Source organism: Zonotrichia albicollis, chromosome 1 (genome assembly GCF_047830755.1).
Source record: "Zonotrichia albicollis isolate bZonAlb1 chromosome 1, bZonAlb1.hap1, whole genome shotgun sequence".
Taxonomy (NCBI): domain Eukaryota; kingdom Metazoa; phylum Chordata; class Aves; order Passeriformes; family Passerellidae; genus Zonotrichia; species Zonotrichia albicollis.
This window is the reverse complement of record NC_133819.1, coordinates 43,046,081-43,065,426: the sequence shown is the minus strand read 5'-3', so window position 1 is coordinate 43,065,426 and position 19,346 is coordinate 43,046,081. Positions and strand designations below refer to the sequence as shown.

Sequence of the window (19,346 nt, the reverse complement as noted above, 5' to 3'; positions counted from 1 at the left end):
GGTGTAGAATTAGACACAAGCTTTGGAGTGTGTTCATTTTGCTCCTTTCATACAGCACTGTGCAAAAAACTACAGAGGTGTTGAGGGAATGGCTGGTGCACTTTAACTCATTACCCTTTCCCTTGAAAACTGCCTATTAAGGAATGTAATCAACTCCTGCAATAACAAGAAGCATCACAGCCACAGTCCCACAGCAGCCAGCACATTTCAAAACTGCAGAACACACAGAGCAGCCCTACCATCAGCATTTCCTACAATGCCCATGGGATGTTCCCAGCACAGAGTGCTCTGTACTCACTGGAGACGGTGTCTGGCTCCGGCTTACTCGCTGCCAGGTCCTCCACGGAGGCGTTGCTCCCCTCGGCACCCACGCCGCACCCTCGGGGCCCCATGGCAGTGGACCTTCTCCTCTCATGGATCTCATCTGAGATCATCTCCAGATTTTTCAAGGCAGTCTTGTACTCTCCCTTTGCCAGGGCCAGTTTGGCCTGCAGGTCATCCACTGTTTTCTTCAGTTGCTAACAAGGGAGACAGGGATTAGATGGACCTTCACCACAAACGAGGCACAGCCCACAGCTCCCTGTTACATGTCCAGGCAAGCACAAACTGGGCTGGTATCTAGGGGATGGCAGAGCTCAGAACTCAGAAGCACCCTGGCCCAAGCAGTGCCACTGGTGAAGGAGACAAGAGGAAATCAAACCATGGGAGCCAGGGGCTGGAACTGCCTCTGGAGTGTGGTCATGGCCACTGGCTAGGCACAGAGCAGGGGTCCCATTAACATGGGAGCATGCAGGATCTCTTCTTAACAGGAATGCAGCTCTCAGCCATGTCACTGCTTATCCCAGAGCCAGCTCCCAGTCTGCAGGGCACAGCAGGGCTGGGGGCCACCCCTGAGGGGGCTGAGCCTCACTCTCTGCTGAGCATCAAACCCATCACTTTGCTCACTCAACCTGCACAGCAGAAAGCAGCAAACCTCAAACCCTGACAGCTGTAACACAGCAGTTCCTGTGTCCCCAGGCACAAACACCACCCTACAGCAAGGGCAGAAGTGTTGTTGTGCATCCTACTTCCCAAAGGGGAAACACTGCTTGTGTGTCTGTAGTTCTCTCAATGCTTGCTTTTAATGCACAAAAAAACCATCTGTGCTTTTTTCTTACAGTTTACACAATCACCTTGCTTCAGGAAGGCACTGAGCAGCTGCCATGGAGAAGCAACAGGCCCTCAAACAGTGCACCATGCCCGTGGAAAAAGGGGAATTTCTCAAAAGATGCTTCTAGGCAGCAGGGATTATTGCCTGGCAGCCAGCCTAGGGCAGGCAAGGGCTCAGCTTGATGCAGCAGCAGCTGCAGGCAGGCAAGGCAGAGGAGGAGAGAGCACCCAAACCTGCAACCTGGCAAGGAAAAAGATGCACACCAGAGTCTCTGAGGCTTACAAAATGCTGCTGAATCTCAGGCAGGAAAGGGCTCACAAAACCTTTGTGGGATATGCTTTGCACCCCAGACAAGGAATGGGAATCCTTTTCTAGCCAGGATCCAACTGACCCCGCACCCCACTGGAGCCTTCCTGCACCCATGGCCAGCAGTCCAAGGCAATGTGCTCCACTCAAACCCTGTGCCCATCCCACACAACAACAGCACTGGCCACTATCCTGCTACTGTGAGGAGCCAGGCTCCCCATTTTAGGGGCCACATGCAGCAAAAGTCACCCAAGTAGAAAGAGAGTGACTCCTGTAATTGAATTTGTCAGGCTGCCCTGCCCTCCCATCCCATCCCATCCCTAGCAGCTCCAAGAGTGGCTGTACCAGCAGGGATTAGCATCCCACACAGCACTGCCATGCCTGGCCCAGGGCCACTATGTGCTGTGCCCAAGCACTGGCCAGACATTGCTGCCCCACGCAGAATGCACTGCAGAGATGCCAAAAAGCCCTGGAAGCCTATCCAGCCAAACCCCAAATCCCTCTCATGCCAAACCCCAAATCAGAAATTCACATCTGCACGGTATTGGAGCACTGCAAGCAGGTTACTTATTCTGTTAATTGATCCAGCCAGTGAACATAAAAGAGTACCCCAAGTACAGTTAAACAGTCTGAAGCATAAAACATAGGGGGGAAAAAAATGAAACCCACAACAAACAAATAAATCCCAGACACATTAAACTACAAGAAGCAAAGATAGTCAAACTGTACTCTTTTGGTTCTGACAGAGTTCAAACACTCTTATTTCATACAAGGAAACAAAGACTCTCTTAGTCTTTTATCTTTAAAATGTGCTTAGCAAATTGCTCAAGAGGTTTTGAATTGGTTTTGTATAGAAACACAACACAGTTGTCAGAGCACTTGAGATGTAATTTCAGTATTTACTGTAAGCAGTAAAGAGTTTCAGATGGATGTGAATTACATACGTACCTCTAGCTGAACATAGTACTTCGCCTTCAGTTCAAAATAAGGTCTGTGGAAAAACAAAGAAGAGTTGTTTACAATCACTGGGACTGAATGCCATGTACTGGCGTGGGAGTTGCTCTCTTTGTAGCATTAACACAGCTATGTTGTGTATCACTGCAATCCCAGGAGACCACATCCAGATGATGGAACACCTACACACGCTCTCAGTGTCTCTCTCCCTAATGCATCTATTCCTCATGGGTCCTTTGACCTAAATACAAATTGCAAAATTCCAGTTTTTGGAGTTGACAGCATAATTCCTCCAGGCCTAGATTCTGCGAGATATTTACATGTAACATCCAACTTCAGGCACAGGCATCCTTCTCTCTACCCAGCTACTTTCTGAGCCCATGGCACATGTGAATTCCTACAGAAGCTGAACCTTCTCTGTGCTCAGGTGTGGGGGGTGGAGAGGCAGTTCTTGGGCTTTCCAGTGAAGGAGAGGGTGTGAAGGGAGGTCAGAGCACCCCACACAAGGGCACAGCACCTCCCAACAGTGGCCCACCAGGCACCTCCCTTAACTTGCTTATAAGATTGCAAGAGCACAAAGGTACTAGAGGGGCAATGCAAAGCCTAGAAACCACTTTCCACCCTCAAAGTTTTGAAGCCCACAAGCCAATATTGTCTGATACAACTCTGAGCAAGGAAAAAAAATAATAGCCCTGTTATTTAGCAGGGCTCACTACCCTCCTCCCCTCTCAGAAGCTCTCCTGGAAAGTAGGGGAGAGATAAACAATCAGATATGGCTTTACATGAAAGTGGAAATGGGAACTACCCCTGTTGTGTTTCTACCCTGACAGCAAGGCCCTTCTGAGCTCTAAGCCCTACTGCAGCTGCATTTTGGACCGTTCACTAGAATTCAGGAGTGTGAAACTGTGGCTTTCTGATCCTATATTCTTTGAAGGGTTGAATTCACTACACGGTCACAGAAAAAATAACTGAGTTGTGTTTCCATTAGAGTAGGTGATTTCCAGCTCTGATATTTTTAAGCACCCTCCCACCATCACCAGGAGCACACAGTCAAGTCTCAATGCTTCAATCCAGCCAAAATGCACTTCAGCCTTCCCTTAGTGGGACATCACCCTGCCAAAGGCTACACAGATGCACTGCCAGGCCAAATGAAACACTGAAGCTGAGAATTTGGCTCCAACAGATAAAGGACTCCTACAGCCCTACCCCAAAGCAATGGCAGCACACAGATCCTGACAGAGTGGTGTTGCAGGGAAACATGCACAGGGAAAGCAGTGAAACTCACTCACCTCAAATGACCTGATCTCAACCTTCCTTACCCTGGTGCCAGCTGGGAGGGAACACCCAGGCTCATTTCCTAACCTCCCACCAGCTTCCACAAGCCTTGGGAAAAGTCCCCTCTCTATCAGTGACAAGCACAAGCGTTTGCATGGTGTGAAAAAGCAATCCACACATGCCCATGTGTGTGTGCACACAAACACATCCCTGTGCACACAGGAGCAGGAATGTCTCACTGCAACACGTGAGGGAACCCCAGCCCAGCAGCACAAGGAGAGCACGAGCCTGGTGTGCAGGAGTCACATGAGCACTCCTGCTCACTCCTGGCTCACACACAGCTGGGCACCTGGTGCCAGCAGGAACCAGGGCACTGCCAGGGACACTCCCACGTCCCAGGGTCCCTTCATTCCCTGACATCCATGGCCCTGCAGCCATTGGGTCTGTAACTCAGCAGGGCAGGGAGCTGCTCTCTGGTGTCCTACAGCTGAGCCCAGGACACTGCACACACAAAGTGCTTTTCTAGTCAGTGACAGGATGAGTGAAAGGCACTTTGCCCAAGTCACCAGAGCAGAAAGTGACTTCCAAAAACCAGCTAACACAGGCAAGTTCATTATCCACAGCTCAGGGGCACTGAGCCAGAAGATCTGGTAAGTGTTAAGAACATGCAGCCGTATGCACATCCATAGATCACAAGCAAGTAAGCACCCAAAAACTAAATTAAAAGAAAACCAAAACAAAACTATCCATTAATCCTTTGCTCATCAACTTTACCCAGCAAATCATCCTAAATTACTTTCCTCCAGGATGCTCCAGTCTTGCTTTCAAAACAGTAATGCTTTAAGCATCTTAATCTCAACTGAAGCAAGCAGCAAATGTAAATCATTTTCTGCCCAAAAGAGTGCAGCTCATTCAGTGTGTCTGTCCACAAGTAAAAAGAGAAGATGAAATAAAGGCCAGGAAGGCCAAAGTGTTACAGCCAGTGCTGCCACACCTTGCAGGGAGGAGGTCAGAGCAGGATGCTGGTGTTAAATCCCCCCTGAAGAGCAGCTAGAGGCCAGCTACACCCTACAATACCAACAGCTGCAAATTCAGCAGCCTCATTTCCCAGTTTCTGCAGCCACTTGACAGCACTGATGTTTTCATCTCAGCTGCAATTTTCCTTTATGTGAAAATTGCGATGCTGGGAGACAACTGACCTTTCCAACATCCCCATGTAGCATAACTTCAAAGACATCCACGAGTGTTTGTGCCACCAGGCATCTTCCACATCAGTACTAGCTCAGACGAGGCATTTCTGTACACCCTTTATTAAAGGATCTCCAAAACACCCTACCTAGATGGTTTATGCTGCAATCAGCCCTGCTGTGAGACAAAAGAATACACTGGGATCCTTCCACAGAAGTGGAAACCAGCTTGGCCTGAGGACACTGACACAAGACACCCCTCTGAGGGTGGATCCAGCAAAGAAATGAAAACTCAGAGGCACGTCACACAAGAGGCAGCTGGGAAACCAGGCTCCACACCATGATAAAAAGCTGTGTAGGACCCCACTGACAACTTAATCATGGTCTTTATTTTAAATCTTATTGCAAGGAAGGAGCTCTCAGCAGCCCAAACTGTTCTCAGCTATTGCCCTTATCCAGGGGGATCTGTCATTTAGGGATCTGATGATGGTTTTCACAGCCCCTGTGCAGTGCTAGACAAACAGCATGCAGCTCATTCTAGAAGTCACACCACTACACTGTTTCAGCAAACATGCTTGAATCTTGCTTGAGAAGTGCTAATCCTTTCCTGAATTGAGCAAACACCAATCAAAATAGATTTTTCGTTGACCGATTTCACCAAAAAGTCATTTTTAGATGGAGGGGATTAAAAGCTAAATACAGCAAGCAGATTGTTTAGACAAGCCACAGTCTGGAAATATTAGGAAAAAAAAAAAAAAAGACTGTGAAATAAAAAGAGGATTAAGAATTGGTTGTAAACAGGGCCAAAATTTTCAACAGGTTCTGCGCAAAAAGCTGTTTCACTTCTCTGCAACAGAGCCAAACTGCACAGTAAATGCAGACACAATTATTAATGACACAAGCTGCTTAGCTATGCCCTCTGAAGGATGTTTCCTTCCGCAAGAACAGCTCTCACACAGCTTTGCCATGGCAGCAGGAGGAAGTAAACAAGCCTCGTGTTCAGCACCTTACACCCGTGCAGTCTCGCACCTTTCAGCTTTCTGCCACTTGCTTTGTTGCTCTCCTAACTAAAAATAAGAACTGTGAACAATCCTAGGCTGTGAAACATCCCCACAGAGCTCTGCAGACAGCACTAGTGTGGATCCCATGCGCCTGTTCCTCAAATCACACACCACCAAGGAGTTCAGTGCACTACAATAAGACCAGGATGCTGCTCAGAAAAGGTTTCTTTATCCCAATTAGGTGTTTCAAAAGTCCATTAAGTCAGGTGTTTCAAAAGGCACTCAGAAGGACAACAAGGACAAACACCAGTGCCAATTGTGCTGTGAGGCTGCTACACACAGAGAGGAACCCAAAGAGCAATACACTTCCACAAGTCCAAAAACCCCCAAATAGGTATTTCCCCCAAAGAGTTTTCACCACTGAACTCCTCTCCAAACATAAAACATACTTGGATTTATTGATGGCTCTTTTCAGCTTCTTCTCCAGTTGTTTCATCCTTCCCATGGCAGCATTGTATTTGGCTGCAGTCTCCTTGTGAACCAGCTCACTTCTCGTTTTGGTCTGTTCCGCCTCCATGACCTTCAAGAGGGGGATAAAAAACAGGTTGAGCAGCAAGACACAGTGATCCACTTCTTATCATTCCAATTAACAGCAACTCCATAATCTCTCCTATCAGCTCATGTCAGGAAAGTGAGGTACAGAAAAAATTACTTCCAGTGAACCTACTTAAAAGCCTTTCCCAAAAAGAGCAGCAGGTCTTCAAATACTGTAATTTATGACAAACAGTGTGTAAATTATGACAAAGGTTTTCACACAATCTCTCTTACAGGATGTTTAGAAGACCCTCAGCTTCTGGGAACATTCCTTTTTTAACCCAGTTAGATATTCACAAGTGGAGCAACACCAGCAGAAGTCTCCAGTCACATTCAACAGCAATGTTTGTTTTCTCCTGCTCCTCTCCCTCCCTGACTTTCCCAGCAGAGCCTGCTGGTTGCTCAGCTCCCAGCTGTAGCCCCACCACTCTGGGAAGGGCTGAACTCCAACCACAGCAGAGAGAGGACTCAAACACAGCTTGGCCTGAATAAGCAATCACTAGAAAACTCTGTCCAAGATGGCTTTTCTCTGAAAAACAGCTGACATGCCTGAAATCACAGTTTCAACACTGAAAACGCAAAGGTTCAAGCCCTGAGCTGACACTCCCACCATGCAGACAAGGAGAGTTATGCTGATGAGCAGCCCCTCATCCTCATGTATCAAGATATCTAGAACACAAATCTGGTAAGGAGCAGCTGAGGGAGCTGGGGGTGTTCAGCCTGGAGAAAAGGAGGCTCAGGGAGACCTTACTGCTCTCTAAAACTTCCAAAAGGAGGGTGTAGCCAGGTGGGAATTGGCCTCTTCCCCCCCAGTAACAAGCTACAGGGAAGAGGAAAGGGCTTCAAGTTGCTCGAGGGAAGGTTTAGATTGGATATAAGGAATTTTTTTCCACTGAAAGGGTTGTCACAAGCATTGGGAAAGTAAATGTCTCTCCATTAGCTGCACTGCTGGTATCCCACAGCCAGTAATTTTATCCAGGGTATTTTATTGTTCAGATTTGAGATGTCAGAGGTGTACTGTAAGCACTCTTTACTGCTTACAGTAAATACTGAAATTACATCTAAAACACAGAAAATGTGTTTTATTTGGTGCACTAGCAGTCAAGATCCAGGCAGGGAGGTGACTGATTTTTTTGAAGTCAGGAAAGTGGTGGCACCTTTTTGTTGGTCTGGCAATGAGGGGAAAGCAGGTGGTTTTTTTAAGCTTCCTGTTTTGCAGCTATGAAGGTATTCACACAAAAAAATGGCATGACTTGATTCTCTCCAGTACTGGATTTTGAAATGCCTCAGCTGTGATTCCAACTACTCCACAACTTCACATAAATTGGCTCCACTGGCCTCCCACCACCAGACTACATCTGAGCTCACATATGCAGAGAGAATATTGAAAATATCTTGATTTTAAATAACCTCACCCACAAAGCTTTAATTTTTTTTTTTTAAGGTGTGCTAGCCCTCCCAACCCTGAGGCTGAACTGAACAAGGAAAAGAGATGTCCAACTCTGACTCACTGGGATCAGTGATCCTCTCAGGAAAACTGTCACATTGTCCTTTCTGATGCCCAAATGAAAGAGTGAAACTGCCAAAGCCATCAGCATCAACCTGGAGCTCTCACTGCCACACTTTTTGCTCATCTGCACACACGACTCATTATTAAAGAAAGGAATTCCTAGAGAACTTTATGAGACATAAGTTTTTCAAAGGATCTTCTGATCAGATATAAAATAATATACCCAACACCCTTCAACTTTCTCATATATATAAGGCATTCATTTTCAAAGAAAGGAGCCTTTTTTGTTGTTTTCCCCCTATCAGGCTCATAACATTCTCTGCTGCATCCTGAAAAATAAACTGCAGCCTCTTATCTCAAACAACTGTTTTAAAGTCAGCTGGTGCAGAGACTTGCCTTAGTGAAACATGTCAGACAAGGCTGGTTTTAATGTGGAAGTCTCTTAAATCAAACTGCAGTCTCCAAACACTGCACAGAAGGTGGCTCATGGCTCATCTTCTTTCTAGTGTGGCAAGGAAACTGCAATTTAAAAACGCCGCAAGCTACAAAATAATGGAGCAACAGGAATTTGCCAATGCTCAGTTACACGTCAGTCCCTCACATTCTTTCTCAGGGCAAAATTAGCATAAACTTTGATATCTGGGATAAACCACATGATAAGTATGACCAACATCAGGGTTGTAAAGCAGGTTAAGTGCCCAGTACTGTGCTGATTTTTCAAATGTCTTATATCAAACATCACAGAAATGCTGAACCCTGCAGAACTGGGATTTGAGGATGACACATTGCAAACGCCTCAAAATATCTGACAAAACGTGGAATTTGCTACCAGCCATATACACCCACGTTCATTACCTTGTTCAGAAAGAAAGGGGGGGAAAAAAGGCTATATACTTCATGCTTTTGAGAAATCAGTGATGTAACAAAATCTCTCTCCCCATCCCCCCACAGCCTTGTTTTCCTGTGGGAATCCTGTTCTCCTGCTCACATTATCCACCCAAGTCTGCAGGGACTGCCTGTCCCCTTTTCCTGGGACAGCAGCTTGGGGTGCATGCCTGAGGCTGAGGATATTACCTGGGGCATTGTAAGGTGCCAGGATATTACCTGGGGCATTGTAAGGTGCCTCTGCAGAGATCCATCACCCACCAGAATGCATTTAAGCACTTCATTCAAACAAGAAAAAACAAGAGAGATCATCCTCCCTTCCAAACAGCCTTTAAATGGAGAAGCTGTCCATCAGGGCTGGCAGACAGAAACAAACTGCAGATGATGCTGCCACCTCTGCAGCTGGGAAGTTCAATGTAATACCAGCCAGCCAAACTCCTCATCTCCTTGAGAAGGCTTAGAAAAAGACAGATAGGCTTGTGTAGGAAAGAAGTACTTTTTATTAGAGCTAATAATACATTTGGTGAAAAGATTGCAGTGTCATATGGACTTGTACACAAGCTCTCAGTCACAGTTGCCACATAAGCTGGTTTGTCTAACCCAAGTGCTTCTACCACCCACCTTGCCTTGCAGATGCTCCTAAGCCAGCACAGATGCAGCAGCATCACTTAGAAAAAGGCAGAAAAAGAAGTGAGGATGACATCTCTTCAAACAAAGGCTGCTCAAGACACATCTCACCTCCTGACATTGGACCTGCCTTGCAGCTCACCCTCGGGGTCAGCAGGGGACACAGTCTGGGACAAAAACACCAGCATGGATGAACTTCCAGGATACCCACACACCCACCAGACATTCCTGTAGCCCTTGCCTGTCCCCAGCCTAGCCCAGGATCCCTGGATCACCCACCCCAGGCAGAACTCACTCTCCCAAGCAGCACAGGCTGTAAGATACAAGTAATGGGGAACAAAGCAGGCAAAAACCCCCAACACAGGGACTAATCAATTCCTCTTCTCTCCTCCCCTACTCTCTATTTCCTATCCAGCTGTCTGGAAAAGGAAGGTCAGAGTATATATTTACCATCAATAAGTCTGTACAAGTAGCCTTGTTCCACCCAAAATGTTCCCATAATCAGAAGTAAAAATGGACTCCAGGCAAAATTTCAGTAATAGTAAGAGAACAATTTTATCAGTGGAGCTGAGCAGAGCTGACCATCTAAGGCAGAGAATTACTCTGAAGGATTGCTTCTTTCACAAAACATTAAATTGATTGTTCTTCTAGGAGAAGAATTAAAAATAAGAGAGGAAAGAGACAATGCAGTATCAGTAAACAAGGAGGAGAGAATCAACAATACGACGGATCACAAAAAAAATCATTGCATTTCCAGGATAAAGTGACAGAGAGATGAGGACAAGACAAGATGTGGTTTGTTATTTTTTTTCATAGACTTTTCTTCTCCCCATTTTTCCTCTAAGTTTTTTCTAGCTGCAGGAAGTCTCTCTCCTCTCTACATCATGAAAGCACCCACACATTTTACACTGACAGATGGTACTTCGCTGTGTAATATCAAAGGGAGCTTCACAAGCCAAATTAATCCAAGAGGGAGCATGCCTCCTCCCTCTTTACTCTCCCCTCATCCTCTCCTTTTTAAAATGTCTCATGATCAAGAGCCAAAACATTTCTTCTCCCTGCCAGAATTTATGAACTCAACAGATCTCAGGAAAGACTGTAAAAGCAGAACCTTTTTAAGACTGCAGATTGCATCAGCAATTAGAAATTAGCAATTTCTCTTGAAATTCATGAAGCATCTTCCTTTCTGCTCCAGCTTGTGTCAAACTAGATGTAACACATCTGTCAATACTTTCCTTTTGTACATCTTTATGAATTATTTTCAATAGGAGCATAAATGTGAAGATCTTTCTCCTCCGTCCCTCCAAAATTCAATATCCTTTGGTCCTGTCTCTTTCACAGCCCTGCTCTCTGCACCCCAAACTGCAGCATTACAATTCAAGGTACAAACAGGCTGGCAAAACTAGCAAAAACATCATCTCCAAATTTTAAAGAGACACTGCAGTTACCAAAATCCTGGTAAGCCAATGGCTAAGAGTGAACAGTACTCTTCCTCCCAAGGCAGCTTTAGAGCTCATCTAGCCTGTCTACATTTCCATTCTAATCAACAGAGAATTTATCTTTTAATGAACTTGCCCCTCTGGCCACACAAATTGCTCTCCAGACACCACTTACTGAGCAGATCATCTTTCATCATAATGGAAATTTGGCAAGCAATGGTGATACACAGCCAGGTTCCAGACATGACACCATGAGCTAAATTCCAATCTAAGTGTCATTACACCTCTCACATCTCTGGAAAAATGGACATTTAGGAACAAATCCCAGGACTTTACCCCAAAATACACATCAAGTTAAGTGCAGAAGTGGGCAAAGCAGCTGCCTGACTTGCAGGATTGCAGCACTGCCCAGTGCTTCTCTGTGGTGAACACTTAGCTCAAGCACAGACATTTGCAGGGATCAGTTGCATCTTCACAGGCAGGTATCCAGCTCCTATTTATGCTCCCAGCCTCTTTTGGAAACATAGCTCAAACTGTGAGGTGCAAAGAAATTTCTGAGTGATAGCCTATACTCCATGTACATGTTCATGCTGGATCTGCCTGTTCCATGAATAGAATAATTTTCCACACATTATGCTCCCAGCTCACCCAGGAAAAACAAAATTTCAGTAACTGCCCCATTTTGCATCAGCTGAATTGTATGATTTTCTAGATCAGTGGCTACAAAAGTCTTGTCTGCAGAAGCCCAATAGCTCATCACATTAAAAATAGTGTTAATAGCTTTTCAGACTATCAAGACAACCCTTATCTCTATTTCCTCCCAGTGAGGGTCTGGAAACAGCATTTCCTGTTTGGTATCCTGGAACCCAAGTCTTTGTCTATATCCATCAGGTCAAGTGCAAAAGTAACCTGGCAGCATTTTCACACATAGCTGTGTAAAAAATCAGTTTCTCGTTTGTTCTCTCGCCTACCCTTTTTCTTTATGCTTTCTGTTTACAGTGTTTGTCAGCCACCAAGCTGCTACAGGGCTCAGGTTTGGCTCCAGGTTTCAGACTCATTCAGTAAAGCCTGCTCCCTCTGCCTAAGAACAGCAAATAAAAACACTTGACTCTGGCCTGACATTTATTTCTACCAGGAGAGAAACAAATTAATCAGTACCCACTTCTAACATTTAGCTCAGAGGTGCTTTTCTGCACTTGAGTCCTTGCTTGTAAAAGCCTGGAGCAAGATTATTGTCTGCCCACTACAACTGTCATTTAAAAATGCACGCAAAAAAAGCTAGAAAATCCAAATAACCAGAGAGCAAAAGCTTTCTCCAAGAGCAATTTTATATGTGCCAATAGAAGATGTCTATTTCTTGACCCTCAGTCTTCACCCACAGAATCAGTTTTTTCCATGAGTGATTTCTAATGTAATTCATAGTTAATGATCTGAGTTGTCAGCAACACTGTGGCAGTCAAGGAGAACTTTTGTTCTAGAAGATTTCATTCTCTAACCTCTTTTCACCCATAGCCTGGTAGGCAATGCCAATGTTTCCTCCTCCCTGAGATCCCAATCATTCTGTTTGCCTCACTGAACACTGAGCCCTTCATTAACTGCATGCACTGAAGCCAAGGGAAGCCTTCACCCCACTCTTAGAGAAGACACAAAACCCAGTCAAGCACTCCAAACAAACTAATGCTGGGTGTGCTCAGTCAGGACTTCCAAGAGCATTTTCACCCTTCTTGGCCCTGGCCTCAGCCTTAAGACTCCACCACAGCCAACGAAAATCACAAGACAAACTTCCATGGAACTCTCCCAAAACCTGCTGCACCATGGAAAGGGGCAGATGGGTGCTTTCTGGGAACCGAGTTTGCCCAGACTATTTTAAGCACTGGGAATTGTTGCTTTCCAAGTTTTCCATTCACGGAGCCCTCAGCTGCTCTACACAGTCCCCCCAGTTCCCAGGAGACTTTACAGCTGCAGTGAGTACACCCAAGCACCCCATTTACTGCTCAGCTGTAACAGCTCAGAGGGATTATGGCTCCAACCAGCCCCCCAGCAAGGAGCTGTCCTGCAATCACTGACTGCACCCACCAACACCCCCAGCACAACTCCACCAAACACTGCCAGCAGCCGCTCTGGATCACTGGGCTTGCCCATCTCAGGTGTGCACACCTCTCACACACTGCCAGGGAACCATCAAGGGCTGGAGAAGGACACAAGGATGCCTTTGAAATAGCCAAGGGAAAGAAGAATTCATTTGTACCCTCAGGCTGCCATTGTTTCTTTCACCACCCACCCCAACACAAGTTTTTGTTCTGCCAGCTAGAGAGAGGCAGATGTGACTGCTGTCACTGTCCACCAAAGCTCAGCAGTTTAGCAGTCAGGAGCTCTAAGCAACTCCTTAAAACACTTCTGGTTTTCTCATCTATCAATTCTGAGAATCAAAAATTATCTATTTCTGGACTTAGCTCATATGGAGCAGGAATTACAGCCAGGAAAAATGACAGCTGGCACACACACACACTGCAAAGGTGGGGCTCCCCTTATAAACACAGAGGTCATCACATCTGCAAATACCAAATTATAACAGGGACAGTAACACAAACAGTACCCTGGAGTTCATTTTCTCATTGCTATATACCAGGTTTTCTATCTCTCCCCCACACACAGCAAACATCCTTTCTGTTCCCTTTTTCTTCATCAGGCAGCTGGATTTTAAAATTCACTCTGAAATAGAGGCTTTCTTTCAACTGAGAAGCTTCTGCAACAGAACAGAGCAACTGTTGCACTGAGGGCTGCAAGACAATATGAGCATTGTATGGCATGATAGCATGTTTGGAATAGCAAGCTCAGCTTCACTGGCATATTAAGTACATGCAGAACAAAGGTTTTTAACTTGGATTTTTGGTTCTTTTATGTTTTAAAAAAAGGCAGAACGGTTTATTTTAACAAAGAGAAGACAAATGACAGGAAAATTCTTCCTGACATCTGCTAGAAAGAATACTGTCTTTCTTTGTTAGTGCATCTCTTCTGTAGGTTTAAGAAGACTTTACAAAGGAGGTAAGACCTTGTCTAAATTCCAAAGTTAATTCAGGATAAAGCAGCATGCAAGCTTAAAATGCAACACACGATTTTGAGTAATTCTACATTCAAACACACATTTCTGAAGCAAAGTGACTTGTCCAATGTAGTCCATACAAAGAACAGGTTATACTAAAACTGGAACATGTCCCTGTTTTGCCAGGGTAAACACTTCCATAACACACATATTTAGGAATAGGCATCCCCACACAATTATTCTGGCACAACTCCAAATGCAGACATGCCTTAAGACATTGTTTATCCCTGTAAAATAGATGGTAATAACTTTTTAAAAATTTTCTGTAGAGAGCTACTCCACTAGTCTAGCATCACCAGGCAGAGAACTAGAGTTGTCCCAGAAGCAGCCAAGGCCCAGACCACTCAGGCTTAGGCTTCACCATTTCCGTGGCTTCATTTCCTACATGTCAGGTATCTGGACCAAAAGGAAAATCTGGTCTTTCAGAAACTGGGCCTCATACACCACAGGGGACCACAAAGCCTGGAGAAGGCAGGTGCTGGGACAGGTTGGTGTTACCCTCTGAGTAGCGTGGTTGAGCATCTCCTGCCAGGCAGAGTCGAACTGGCGCTTGTCATCCTCCAGCAGCCGCTGCTCCGCGAGGGAAATGGTTTCCTTGGCAGCACGCAGCACTTCCGTGGCCCTCTGGAAGTCCTGAGTCGCCCTCTGAGCCTCCAGCTGAGCCTAAAGGGGAAAAAAAAAAAGTCTGGGATTAGGACAATGGAACCCTCACAGTTACATTTGGGAGATCTGTGACACAAATCCCAAGACTTTTATGAAAAGCCACACCGGCGTCACTGTTTCCCAAACTTTTATTTGAAATGATGGATTTCTCACTGCAGTAAGTCCTGCCAAAGCAGCAGTTCCCACCCAAAGAGGTCATTTGCCAAGAAGTTTAATTTGTAGCTGATGGCCTACAAATAAGCACCTGGCTGAGAGATAACACCAAATGATGCAGGTTTAATCACTGATGAACAAACCAAAAGAAAGTGAAATAGCAAACTAGTGGCATGGCAAGAATACACTGAGAACGGCACTCCCTGAGTTTAGTCAGGGTGGATTTTTATCTGATACACCATTAATCACGCTGAAGAAATATTTTGGAATTATTAGCTTGCTATAAAGAATAAACAAATTCTCTGAGATGGTGATTGCTTAATTCTTTGGGTGTTTTTTTACTTTGCTATCGCTGGTACACAACTGGTACACTAAGTCCCCAGCACACAGACACAAGAACAACCAAGGGAATTTAAAAAAAATCTTTACCTGTATTTTTCTATATTACCTATTTCACAGATTTTTCTTTAAAGGAATATTTTTGAGCTATTTTGCTCAGAAATACAACCCTTCCAATGTAAGCCCCACACACAATTAATTGAACATCCAGCACTGTGTAGAGAGTTCTCATTTACACTTCAATGATTTTTCAGAAATAAACTGGAATTACCCAGTACATACCTATGAAAAACATCTTTGACCAGACATAACTGACAGAACAAAATAATGAATAAAACTTTAGGTATCATGATATGCACAGAAGGAGTCTGACAATCAAACGTGAGAAAGGACTTTATCTTCTTCAGTGTAGTATTCTGTATGTCAAAGTCTTATGAATAAAGGAGGAGGTTTTAGCTTGAAGAAATGGTGATCATTTGGGAAGTGGCTAAAACTTCCTGATATAAAAGAAGTTGAACAACAGTGTATTTCTCCAGCAAACAGCTGGCTACACCCCCTCAATACCAGTTGCAAACACCTCCATACTTGAGACACCACAGTTATTTGTAAAGGTAATGGAAAAATCCCTCCCTCCCTGCCCCATGGCAGGGGAGATGGACTCCTAATTTAAACACAAGTCTCAAAAGGAAATAAAGCGCACTAAGTTTCCCTCTCCATGTCCTGAAATAGCAGCAAGCTCTTCTTACTTCCTTTCCTCTCTCACATGGAAGTACTTCACCCCAAGGTAACCATGCAAAAATAGGAATTATGTGTCAGAGGTCCTTTACTTACAAGCTGGAGAGGGAAATAAAAATCATCACAATCAGAGCAGTAATTTCCTTCCAACCAAGGCCCCTGATGCATTTCCTTTTGAAGTGGCTGGTGACATTTTCCACAGAGAAGTTAATCTAAATATCCCCTTTGTTGTTTTCCAGCCAGTTTACACCATATCACCCTGCCCACAGCCTTTGTGAAGAGCCAGGGCACTAAAAGTGTTAATTTCCATGCAGAACTGCACATTCCAAGGCAGCACAGATCCTTTGGGCCAAGGTTAGTGCATGCACAGCATCCTGGTACAAGTTCAATGACAACATTACCTCTTCTCCTCTCTGAAAAAAACCCCACATGTTACATCTCCTCAACACCCCAGTCACCAGCTGCCTGCTTCAAATATATTAATACATTTTATAAATTCAGAATAAGCCTAACTATAGAATGTTTTATTTAGCCACTAACTTACCTTAACCCAGCAAGCACAAAAATTCGCCAATACAAAAAAGCCTTCTGAGGATCTTTAAACAAGGCTCAACCTGGGCTTCCACAAAAGAATACAGCAAAAAGCCTGAATACAGCAAAAAGCTTGAGTGTAGTCCTCAAAATATCTACTAAACTTTCTAAAAACTCACAACCTTTCTTTTTTCTGTCCAGTAAGTTTGACCTCGTAAAGGGATCAAATACAAATTAAAGGCCAAAAGTTTCCATAAAAGTAGTTTGAGATGGGATTTTAAGATAGGAAATAAAATGCAAGACTCCAGTGAGAACCTGCACCAAGTACTGCAGAACAATGCTGAGGATGCCTGGAGGAAGAGGACCTTTTTTTCATGTGCTTAAATGTTGATTTAAGCTTAAAAAAGACCAATTTTCATGGAAGACTCTACAAGAGGGAGCCAGGTCCCAGCAGCTTCCAGCAATAAGGCTGTGAAGCTTCTGCTGCACGAGCAGGCTTGCCCGTGTGAGAAATGAGTTACAAACACACAAAACCAGACTGGAGACCCATTCCAAGCACAGGCAGAACCTTCTCAGCAAGCAATTGCTTCGGAAACTCAGCACAGCCAGATCCCAGGGGCAATGCAAGCACAGAAATGCACTTTTCTCACCGTAATGCATCAGCACTTGGAAGTTTCTGTTGGCACACGTACCTGGGTCAGGGAGCAAGACATCTGAGCCAGCAAAAAGCCTGCAGAGCATTAGGAGCTGAGATACTTAATCCCCATGGAAAACAGCACTTAGTGGTAGCTTGCAGTACTAGCAGCCCTTCTGATGAAGGCCTTAATGGCAAATTGACTCTAAAACAGGAAAACTGTCTCTATGATAAAAAAAAAACAGAAGCCAAATTTACAATTTAGTTAGATTTCTGCTTGCACCTGGACCTGTAGGACAGTGACAGCTGGAGCTGTTAACAGGCCCACAGCTCTAGGCCCATAATCCATTCAGATTCATGCCCTCTAACTGGGTGGGTAAATGGAAAACTGAAACAAAAATCACACCTGAACACTCCCTCCCAGCTGCATTTGTAGAATACTGTTCTGCAGTGGCAATTTGGAAACACTGTTTTGTTTCTGAGCAACATAGTAGTCCAAATAGCAATTTAGCTCCAACAGTTATCTGAAGTCAGTCTACAGCCTTTAATTTAAGCAGCTTCCTGAAAGTCTGAGAAAGAAAAAAACAAATGCTAGGGTAAAGAATGATACATTTGTCATTAGGAAAACATCAACAGGTTTGTGGCTTTGCCAATGTGAAGAAGAATATTCAAACACTTTCTTTTGCGTTCTAATACAGTTACCCAATAATTAGCCCTCATTTAAAACTGCCTCCAGCATGTTCAAGTTGTTCTGCACCAACACCAACAGGCTGCTCTCAGTCCTAAGCCTGCAGGTCACTCCATTTGATGGAAAAGAGAGTAGCCATGTTCTTCATGAGATTTTAAAACCACAGAGAAACCAGCAGGAGCTCACCTCTCCATCCAGCCTCCTTATATTGCACATAAACTTCACTACTTTAGACAGTGGCTGTTTCTCTCAAGACTAAAATCCAAAATTCAAATGAACGGCTGAAAACTAGGTTGTCTTCCATCACAAACTCGTGTTTGAGTTGAGAGAGGCTTAGCCTTGGGGTAGAATGAGAGAAAATGTACTAGGGATGAGGACAAAAATTGCTGAGGGAGGCTGGAGGCATGTAGTATGTCAACTTTCTGCCTGCCATCCATATCGCTGGTGCTTGATGGAGTCTACCCAACACAAAAGTGAGGATCTCTCTCATTATAGTCAGAAGAGCCAGTCCAGTGAAACCTCTTTTTGAAAATGAGCAAGTGCTGACACTTTGGGAACTGGGGCACCCGTGCCCCAGCTCCCACTGCCAGGGTGACAGGGCTCCTTGTGGCTCATGGTCAGTGCTTTCTGCCAGGAAACTCAGCTGAGTGCCTGCACCACTGCACACCCTTCCTGCATCAGTGTAAAGTATGAAATGGGAGTCCTACAGGAACACAATTAGGCAGCCACAGAGAATGGAGCTGAGGAGGATCCCACTGTCACAGCACATCTGTCACACGCTGTCCACACAGAACATCAACTCTTCCTGCCATTCTGTTTGTCCCTCCTCTGCAACTCAGTCTTGTACAAGCAACCAGCTACAAACACATCTCCCATGACAGTAAATCCCTTCCTACAAGCAGCAGCACATGCAGAATTCCTGCTCTGCCCACTCAGCCCCCTCCCCACGGCCAAGAGCTCTCTTTGCACTCTCCACCCTGTGCAGTTCTGCACATGTGACCTCCTCTCACCAGCTCATCCATGTCCCTGATCCCCCTGGCTCTGACAGGCACAGCCCTGAACTTCCCAGCAGCTCCCAAAGACCCAGAAGTGACATGCAGTAGCAGCACTCACAGAAGCAAATCCTGCACTGTGGTATAAAATGTGTCAGCTTAGAAAATAAATTATGTAAAATTAAAGGGGTACTGGCAGGATTCATAACTGCAAGCTATTAATATATTGCTGAAAGATGCTCAGTCCTGACAAATCCCTTTTGGGGGATAAAAGCTGCATCCCCATAGGCAGTCCTCTGCTTAGCCTACACAGGGCCTTGCACAGAAGGGAACCAAGCACAACAGACAGATTTATGTTGTCAGCTAGAAATTAAAAAAGCACTAGGCCGTGGCAAGCTAACAGAAAACAAAACCAGGCACTTTTTAAATGTAGTCCTTCTGGAACTGCCAGCAACATACTGACATCTGCTTGTCCACTTTCAAAGCAGAAAAGTGTGTACTCTTTAATTATGAAATACCATTTTCTGATTAGTCTACATTAGCTTCTATTCACCCAAACCCTCTTTGTAGTCAAGATCTT

General features: G+C 44.9%; 1 protein-coding gene across 1 annotated transcript in view; it reads right to left on the bottom strand.

Moving 5' to 3' along the window:
- Nucleotides 1-19,346, bottom strand: part of SH3BP5 (SH3 domain binding protein 5) — a 50,707-nt gene that overhangs the window by 5,242 nt on the left and 26,119 nt on the right. Inside the window, exons 4-7 of the mRNA XM_074539495.1 lie at nucleotides 14,530-14,694; nucleotides 6,323-6,453; nucleotides 2,405-2,447; nucleotides 299-518 (exon numbers count right to left, since the gene is read on the bottom strand). Coding sequence (XP_074395596.1) covers nucleotides 299-518; nucleotides 2,405-2,447; nucleotides 6,323-6,453; nucleotides 14,530-14,694 — 559 coding nt within the window. The remainder of the gene's footprint in view (nucleotides 1-298; nucleotides 519-2,404; nucleotides 2,448-6,322; nucleotides 6,454-14,529; nucleotides 14,695-19,346) is intronic.